General features: G+C 41.4%; 1 protein-coding gene across 2 annotated transcripts in view; it reads left to right on the top strand.

Annotated features, from left to right (window-relative positions):
* LOC138004077 (uncharacterized) overlaps positions 1-10,000 on the top strand; it is a 53,777-nt gene that overhangs the window by 15,378 nt on the left and 28,399 nt on the right. For both annotated transcript variants that reach the window (XM_068850485.1, XM_068850479.1), the window contains exons 4-8: positions 180-368; positions 1,209-1,331; positions 2,377-2,631; positions 4,667-4,995; positions 6,048-6,483. In XM_068850485.1, the coding sequence (XP_068706586.1) occupies positions 180-368; positions 1,209-1,331; positions 2,377-2,631; positions 4,667-4,995; positions 6,048-6,483 (1,332 nt within the window). The remainder of the gene's footprint in view (positions 1-179; positions 369-1,208; positions 1,332-2,376; positions 2,632-4,666; positions 4,996-6,047; positions 6,484-10,000) is intronic.

Genomic DNA, 10,000 nt, shown 5'->3' with positions numbered 1-10,000 from the left:
TTTTGCTAGTGTTTATCCGCTGGATAGTGAACAACTGACGCCAGATGGCTACCGTGCGTGACGTCATGCGCATGCGCTCTATAAAGAATCCCATAAGTTTCAAGCTTTGATATCACTGCGTGTAAATGTAGATTTGTTTACTTTAATGTAAAGCGTGCTTCTGTACAATTGTTTTGCAGTGGAGATGAGTCAGGTTAACAGCGTTAGTACCACGTCAGTAAGTGCAACGTCACCTTCACATACCACCAGCTCCATCTCTTTACCCAGTGTTAGTATGTCAGACAATTTTTCCACCATTTCGATGTCAGTGACAGCGCCGACTAATTGCTCAATGCCGCATTGCTGGGAGAAGGTGATCTGCAACTCACGTGAGTAAAACGTTCTGAGGAGTGGTTAATTTTCAAATGGCGCCTTTTTCTGCGAGGGACAACAATAGCAGTTAGTGTGATCCATTCGTCAGATAAGTGCAGATATCCCCAGCTTTGCAAGCAAATGAGATGTATGTCATTGTTGATAAGAGTCACGAACTGTCTTCTTACTCTTTTCTTCGATGTTGACAGCATTTTCATCCAGAAATGCAGGCGGTAAATACCGCTAAGGGTCACCATAAATCGAAGCTTCAAGTGAACATTCACAGGGAAGAAACCTAAATTTAAATTTGACACTAACGGGACACTTAGTGACGTTTATCAAGATCTAGTGCTCATCTCATTGCTTACAATTTTGGACTTGAAAGTGTCTTTGGTTTAGGACGTTGGATCTGTAGGCGCATTCACCGGTCTCACTCTGACCTCAAGCTAACGATTCAGAATTTGAATCCACTGTGTGTCGTAAATAGTTTAGGGTTTTGAATGTGTTTTTGAATGTGAATATTGTTTGAATATTGCTTATCGTGGAACTTGACAGAGGGTACTTTGGCCGATCATAATAAATGATAATAATTAATAATTAGAAATTTATAGAGCGCTTTTTTCTCGGAGATCCAAAAGCACTATTTACATAATCGAATATAATTTGAAAAATTATGTACAATACAAATGACTCCAGATTAAGTCTAGAAAATGGTAACGCTATGTGCTCTTCTTTGCCACGCGACAAATTTGAGGTATATGGGTTTACCCAGATGCAACGGTGACCGTAACTAGGCGCTATGGCTACTCTTAACGCCCAGTGAAACTAATGGATTTTTAACAATGATTTTATTTCAGATGCTTCCGTCATCACTCCTTCATTACCTACAGCTGTGCCACGACCTTCCGTAGTCGCACCAACGGAACCATTCACACCCACGCAGCCAGTGTGTGCCTGGCCTAGAAAGCTAGACTGCAACGGTATGTTTTAAGGGAAGTAGGACTGAGATTGCTGACGATAAATTCTATTTCGCACTGTCTGAATCTTTTCCGTTTCTTTTCTTATCTCCGAACGCATTTTCTAAAGATAGTCTTTATTTGCCACAACACGATCATACTTAAGAGCGTCGCCTTAGGAGCATCGAATTAGTTTACTTGAAAAAATAACTGTAATAAAACGTTTAATAAGGAAGAAGGTCAAAGATAGCCCGGGTTTACAAGCAAATTGTACAGGTAGGGTTACCCTACCACCCGCGACAACTTTGTGTGCTTGGTAACCGCCAGCATCGCAAACACAATGGAAACCACTAAAAAGTTGTCCCGAGTGGGCGAGTTGTCCCTAGCAGAGCTTTTACAAGGCAGCCAGGGTTACCCTAGCACTCAGATAGGGTTACCCTAGCGCCAGGGTAACCCTAGCTGCCTTGTAAACATGTCGATGAAAAAAAGAAGAAATGTGTGAGTGCTAGGGTAACCCTAGCACTAGGGTTACCCTGAGGCTCTCTCCTTATAAACAGGGCCTTAAGATGGTTGAGGTAAAGATTTTTTGCAAAGCTTTGAAGTCAACTTGGATTGAGAAATATCTCGACCAAATGCAAAAGAACCATACAAAATGAAAACTATTTTTGACCTGCCACTGCAAGATCTCGGTGGTGCTACCTTTTTTAGGGGTAATCTTAATAAAAACGATTTGTCCAAAGTCGGAAAAGTATCGGATGCATGTTTTCCTGCAAAAAATACTACAAATTTCGTCAGAAGTTAATTTCGAAGTTTACATGCCCTCTGTCACCCGGCTACGGTGACAACCTCTTTGGTTCAATTCTTTTGTATGAGTCGAAAATAAACCAATATACCACGCACGGAGAAACGTTTTTTGTCGTTATATTTTGTTGAAGAAATGTTCTGCCCATGTTTTTCTTGGCTGCGAAACGTCTTTTCAAAATTAGCTCTTTTACTCCTGTAGTGGTAAAAGACCAAAATGGAAGATGTAGTCTCCTAATTGTGGATCTTGTCACACAAAAACTTTCAGGTGTCTGCAACGGGACCAATTCAACATGCATTGGCTGCGACGGCGTACTGAACAGCGGTAAAGTAAACGACGCATGCGGAGTTTGTGAAGGCAACGGAGCGTCGTGCGCAAGTATCGTGAAAAGTATTCCAAGAACAATTGCAAATTGTAATGCCACTGTTTGGGTGGTCGGGGCAGGATTGGACGCTGGTGTTAAGATTGTTTGTGGTCTGTATGATCCAGTCAACGGAGGCCTGTCTGTATTCAACACAACGGGTAAATGATTATGAAACAATATTTGTCTTTAGGATTTTCTGGGTGAATTGCTTTGCCAGTATATAACATGTCAGGAAAAGGGATACCATGGCGTTTATTTTAAGAATAGGCCATGCAGGACTTGAATTTCAACAAAGATACCATTTAAAGTAGGATATATAGAGGATATTACAAGGCTGCGCGAGGATACGAAATTTCTCTTGGAGTGTTGAAAAATATTTTACGAGTGAGCGCAGCGAACGAGTGAAATATTTTTCAACACGAAAGTCATCGAAAGGCGCGATTTTCATATGTAACCATAGCAACAGTGATCTTTTCAAGTGTGAAAATTTATTTTCACGTGTGAAGATATGTTTTCGCGCGAAAGCTCTCTTGGTATTTCGTTGGTGTTTATATAAGAAAAGTGCTATCACGCTAAAATGGATTACTTGGGAATATAAATTTCAGTGCTTTAAAATATTACTACAATATTGATCTCCCCACCTAAAGTCTTTTCACAAAGTTATCAAAATTAGCAGTAATTTGGACCCACGCGACCGTGAGGCATGGGTCTATTCTCGATTTTACGTCACAAACTGCTTTGCAATGCAAAACTTCTTTGAAAATTGGAATGCAAAGCAATTTGTGACGTAAAATCGAGAATAGACCCATGCCTCTCGCATCACGGTCGTGGGTCCAAATTGCTACCGCTAGTTTACGTGGCTGGCACTGCACAGGTTAAGCGAAATTCTGAGTAATAATGGTGACATATGTTTGCTTTAGATGGGGAGATTTATATTAGGAACAAAAAATATTTGAGTTCAGATGCACTTTAAAGTGCTAGTATGAGCAATAAAACCAATTGTTCTTTTTCTTTGGATTTCAAAACAATGTTAACTGAACACTAAGTGACCCAAAGCTTTAAGCCTCAACTTCAAAAATACACCTGGAATTTTCCTAGGAGAAATGACGTCAAAGACTCACTAGTTTAAGAAAGCATACACGACTGAATTAATATGCAGAACGGGAGTTTCGGGCTTGCAGACTTATAAGCTGCATTGTTAAGCTGGTAGGTGAATGACGTCACTTTTCCCCTAATCCAATCCTCTGAGGTCCAATTGGATAGTTTTGAACCTGAGTAATGGCGGACCGTGAAATCCAACATTCAACAGCCTTGAAAATCAAAGTTCAAAATCTGAAAAAAGAAAGTAAGGGATGTCTGGAAAGAACGAAGGTCCTCTCTTAGGGTTTACTTTGTTGGTTAAGCAATAGAGGACGTTTTCCGTAATTCCATAGCCTTATCTAAACTCGAGAGGGAGTTGGGAGAACTCGAGGCAGCTATGCAAACCCGAGACGCAGTCGAGGGTTTGCATAACTGTCTAACCCTAACCCTAAAATTTTCCCAACTCCCCCGAGTGTTCAGATGGAAACACGGAAAAAAGTCCTCTAATGCTTTTATAAAATATTTCTCAAAGATGATTCGACAAATGAAGGAAAATGCTGGGGTTTTTTTTACCTCTTGATTGAAACAGATTTTCTTGATACACGCTCGTATTTTCTACCAGCCGATCAAAACGCACTTTCATCTAAACACAGCTATTGACCAATGACAGTGCGCGTACTATCCTAATCATTTTCTAAAATCAAATAGCTTTTCGACACTACAATAGGTCACATCACTGCACTAGAGAAGTTAAGCAAGGGTGACGAAGACGGATTCGAGAACGCCACTAAACAATATGTTTAATTAGCAAAAAGAATGGCTCTGCACGGCCCGTAAGTGTGTTTTACATACGTTTTTTTTTACTCCGTAACTCGCAAAACATCTGCGTGTATTATATGTTAAATCATCGAATAAGATGTATATATTAATATTTCAAGGAATGGATGGTTGGTTGGTATGTCCATTGATTGATTGATTGATTGATTGATTGATTGATTACCGAAGGCGGCCATTACTTTGCTTTCTTCACACATGAATTTATCATGATAAAACTAATCTCATTTTTTCTTGAATCTCCTTTTAATTAATTAATTTTTTTTTTTTCACTTTTAGCTAAGTCAAGGAATGTCACTCACGCCCTTTGTGACTTTGAATGGGATAATTACACCGCGGGCGAGTACAACTTGTCTGTCACAATTGTCTATCACAATCAAACTGTCATGAAAATCAATGAGTCGCTTTCTGTTTATTATTATTCCTGTTCTAACTTCACTGTCACGAATGTTTCCCCGAGCAAGGTTCTGATTGACGCATTGCCGCGTTATGTGACCTTAGCTGGCAGCGGATTTTTTGATTGGGCAGGCAGAGAGACGGTGTGTTTTATTGGCCACCATAGAATTACAGATGTCATGTATGTTGATGCCAACAACCTCAAGTGCAAAGTAAGTGGTGCTTAAGTCGGCCTGGAAAATCCGAGAAACGGATCCCTTGGGGTCCCTCGAAACTTTTCGGGCGTATTTTGGGTGATAGAAAACGCTTTGTAGCCTCAAAAGTAAAACTTTTCAAGTCATTAACTTTGCAATTGTTTTTTTTCTCTGATGTTGAAAATATGTTCACAGATCATTCAATTCTTGAAAATGAACAGATCGCAGTTTCATGAAATGCCTTCGGGCCCGAAATGTTTTCGTGACTTCCGAGAATGGGGCCTCTGACGGCGAGGTATTCGGGATAGCGTTGGAAAGCGATTGCTCCAAAATGGAAAACTGATCATTTGAAAGAAGCGAAACCTGTGTAAGAGTCAGGAGCCCATGAGTAGCTACTCATACTCCTACTCATGGGCTCCTGTAAGAGTCCATTCTAAGGCGGAGCTTAAAATCCCGAAAAGGCAACTCGTCTTTCCATCATCATTGTAAGGCCTAGTTCATTCAAGAAATCTTTATTAAGAGTAAGTTTTCCCTTTCCTTTTAAGCCTGGTTTTCATAGGCGACGCAAGCACAAGCGCAACCATAAGAAAATCATACTAAGTGAAAACGAACGTCGACATACGCATCAACATCAACCACGGCCTCCGCCATTTTGTTGAAATAAAAATAAATAAATAACCTTTATTTAAAGAGGGTAACACCTATTACTATAAAAGTATTCTCCCTAGTGGCCCTCAGACGCGGGAAATCTGGAACGAGTGCTTTCATTGGACAGACACCGCCAGACGTAGCTAATGCTGTGTTCAGTTCGTTTTTACACAACGCAAGCGAACACAAGGAAAAGAAAAAATTTTGATCCTTGTGCTTGTGCTTGCTTTAACCCTGTTTTACGGTGAAATAACCGCTCTTATGCTTGCTCTTGCCCTTGCGTCGCTAGTAAAAACTAAGCTCTAATCTAAGCAGAGTGGAACTAAGTGAAAAGACTGAGGTAAATCAAAGAAGAAAATCCTCATGTCGTCCGGTAGCACCAGAAGTTAATTGTTTAAGCCATGATGTCGTTTGCGTTTCAGATCCCGACTGTCCCTGCCTCGACCCAGTTCTCATTGTCAGTCTCCATGGATGGTGGTCGGAGACGTGAAGGGTTTGTCAACCTCACCGTGTTTGCACCTGCGCCAAGCGTAACGGCAGCAAAGTTCACCGACACCGCTGCTGAAATTGTTATTTACTTTGAAAAAGAAGTCGAGTTTACTGGAATGGCTTCATGCAGCCTCTTTTTCGACATTGCCAACGTTACTATGCTGGGCCAGAGTCCTCGGTGCTCTTTGAAAACCACGCAAAAATTGGAGATCTTGCTAGGTACTGGCGCTACAATTTTGGTCGGTCAAAAGTTGACTTTCATGGATAACGTCTTCAAGGCCCGCGGTCAATTGTTCAGCAGATATCTGAATGGCTCCTTCTCAGTTGGCCCGCCCGACATTCCATTGAAACCTATACCCAGAATTACAGGTAAGCAAGCAAAGGTTCGGTTGAATCTGAGGATCTTTAGAAATGGCGACTACACCTTCCAACAACGAAAATAAATGTTATCTAAGAAAAAACGAATCTAAGGGAAGAGAACCGCTGCAAAAAACACTAAAGTGGTTTTCCTGGAAGATGTGTTTCAGATATACATAGAGCGGTTTTCAATTGAGTGTCGAAAGTAGTTAGCGAATTGCTTTGGTTTTGCATTACTTCACTCAATGGTTGGTTCAAAGTTCTCGCGCCACTTTTTCAACCAATTAGAAGTGAAACGCGCTTTGTGTCGGCTACGTGTAATTACTTCGAATTTTGATTGGTTACTGGATTGTCTCCGTCCTTTTTGATTGGCCAAAGTAATTACTTTGGTTTTGGTTTTACGGGAATCGATTGAAACTCGCCCTAATGAAGACAATACTTGGCTAATGTGATTACAATACTCGGCTAATATAGTCGTGGGAGATAGTGCGGCTCAGTGGTTACGGCACTTTCCTTGAGATTCGGACATCCTAGGAACTAGACCACGAGCCCATGATTTGGAGCTTGCCTCTCCCATACAAAACCTATGAGTCAACCTTTGCACGTATCTTTCTATTTTTAGAACGCCACGAGTTCTTTGGCTCTGCACTGCACGCTTGTTGTCGTTGTTGTTTTTGGATGTCGTTGGCCCTTAAAGACCCCTACAGGGAGGGGTCACATAATAAACTTCTTTGACATTAATTTAACTCATTATAAAACTAAGACGTGCCGTGAATTGCATACCGCACACTCAGGCAGCACATTCAGCATAATTCTTCATGCTGTCCGCGGTCCTTGCCATTTTTGACGATGCCATTCTTAGTAACCAAGCCTTTCTTCATAAATTAGACCTGAAATGGTTGAAATTGCAACTAAATGTCATTGTTTTATTTACGGATTAAGTCTAAGCACCCCTTTTTATTCTGTTAGTTTTCAATGAATTGTTAGGGTTAGCTTCATTTAAATTCTTGAAAATGGTTGTGGTTGGGTGCGTTTGCACTTCAACCATTGAACCGAGTTCGATTTAGCTCACCCATCTTTTCCATAATGTTCTTGCTGAAAGTTTTATAACCAGCTCGCAGACGGTAGATGTTGTTGTTGCCGCGAAACACGTATCAGACGCCATATTGGAGGCGCGTAGGATAGGTCTGGGCCGGGTGACAAAATAACGGGGTGGGGGAGAGGGCGAGCAAAACCGCCTGCCCCAAAACCAGCCTTTTCTCGCTAGCTGCCAACTTTCACTTTCCACTTCTGCCCACTTTCTATTGAGCTTCCGGTTACATATCGCGCCACAAAAATTTACCAATAAAAGTAAGAGACCGTAATAAAGCTGTCAATCGCTTAAAGGCCGCCGCACACTAGCCGATTTTTTGTCTGCCGACGGAAAATCTTCACTTGTCCCCCAGAGTGCGGTTTATTCAGACAAGTTTGCCCGACAAGATCGGGGCTTGTCGGACGATATCTGACAGTGCTAGATCTCAAAATGTCTTGTCGGGCCTTGTCGGGTAGTGTGCGGTGGACCAAGATTTTTTTGTCGGGCCTCGCGCGCTCTTCAACCAATCAGGAAGTATCATAAGAGTCACGTGAGCAAGTGTCTTTTCCAACATGGCGGAGATTGAACAGATTTTTCGAATAGTGGACACCTGAAAAAGAGCACAAGCTTTTGGATGAGTCGGCCCCAAGCCTCGGCGCAGTTAGTCGCGACAAAAAGTCGGCTAGTGTCGGCAAGCTGGTGGCCCGACAAATTTTCAGCCCATTTCTCCCAGATAACAAATCTGAAGTTAAACGACAAAAAACCGGCTAGTGTGCGGCGGCCTTAAGTGTACAGTCGTAAACAAACTTGCTATGGAGTGTCTACTTGCACCTAAAAAAGGGGTAAATAATGTAAGCAAACCGGCAGAAACTGCAGCAAAAGATAAGTGTAGGTTTTGCCCATTTCGAATTCTTGTTCAGTTCGGAAAGTTTGAAAAATCCGTGAGGTCATCTTCGGGCGCCATGGGCCATGGGCAAACTGTCGGTGTACGTTGGATCAGATCGGCAATTCATTCCTATCGAAAAAATATTTTCCAACTCAATCCGTAAGGCCATGGAAGCTTTCTTAATTTCAAAAGGCAGGACATCATCAATGGTCTAAATATCCGAGAGGAAAAATATTAGATTTCAGTTTGTTCGGATATTTTGCCTTTATTCTTTCAGTATTTGAATTCAAATTAGTGGTAACTACAATATTTTATTCCATTTTTTCCAGTATTACGTCTACATCCATTTACTACATGTATATATATATTTACATAGCAGTAATTCAATGTCAACTCTCACTGTTCATTGTATTTGAAGAAGGCTGGTTTAGCCAGCCATATATAGTACGTTGCGTTGTATCGGCTCTTGCTCAAATTATTTAGCGAGAAAACGTTCCTCTAACACTTGTTCCGCAGACGAAAAACGAAAGGAGTGTCCTCAACTCTCAGGAGTTAAAGTTCGGCTGCCGAGCATAAACTTAGTCCAATATAATGCTCTTGAGCGGGCAAATGACCAAAACAGAAACTGGTCTGATCAGCTCTCTCGCTGACAGTGCAAACAGTGTGAAAATCATGCTTCTTCCAAAGCCTGTAGGTAAAACTGCTAAAATATCTTCTCCTCTTAGGAGACTTATCACAGCGGTTTCCTGTCTTGGCTTTAAAAAAAACCGTTTTTCCTTTCGAATCTAGAAAAGACAGTGCTCTACTTATCGCTCGCTTCACATCCCCTATAATTTTTTATGGTGATATCTCTTGCGTGACTAACTCTGACCATCAAATGAAACGTTATTGTTCTTTTGACACCTACTCGACCAATTAGAAACCCCGTCTGCTGGTGGACGGGATTTGACTTTTGTCCACCGAAATCATGGGTTTTCGGGCCGCCTTTTTTTTTTTTCCCCGTCGTCCCAGGTCTTCCGACTTCCACCCGTCCAAGGGCGACCGAAATACAAATTACCGCCCGCAAGCAGGGTAAAAGTCTTTAAAAACCAACGAATAAAATTCTAAGTGACGAACACTCCTAATCTGGTCCTAGATTTTTTTTTTTATTTGCAAACGACAAAGTTAACAGTGAAAGTTAAACGGAAATGAAGTAAATGATTTATTTCTCATCAAGGAAGCCCGTTTTGTTTTCTTTCTATTTTGCCTACAGTAATGTACCCACAATCAGTGGCAAAAGTAGTTGGGACGCTAGTGTCAGAATGGGCCTGAAAACCTCTCAGACGTCAGAAACTAAGCATAACTGTCAAAATTCCACTGAAAACTTCAAAATAAAACTCCCCCCCCTCCCCCCAATCAATGTTGAAATAGACAAGGAAATGTATGTTCACTATTGGCAACATTGTTCTGGGGGGGAGGGGGCAATTTTTTAAACTCAGTTAGAAAACCAACTTGAAATGCTGAGTGTCCCAAGACTTTTGCCACTGATTGTAGCTCCCGTGCTAAGAAGTGTAATTACTTTTTTTCATTTT

Source organism: Montipora foliosa, chromosome 1, assembly GCF_036669935.1.
Source record: "Montipora foliosa isolate CH-2021 chromosome 1, ASM3666993v2, whole genome shotgun sequence".
In the NCBI taxonomy this organism is placed as follows: domain Eukaryota; kingdom Metazoa; phylum Cnidaria; class Anthozoa; order Scleractinia; family Acroporidae; genus Montipora; species Montipora foliosa.
The sequence above is the reverse complement of the archived record's forward strand: the minus strand, read 5'-3'. Positions and strand labels throughout refer to the sequence as shown.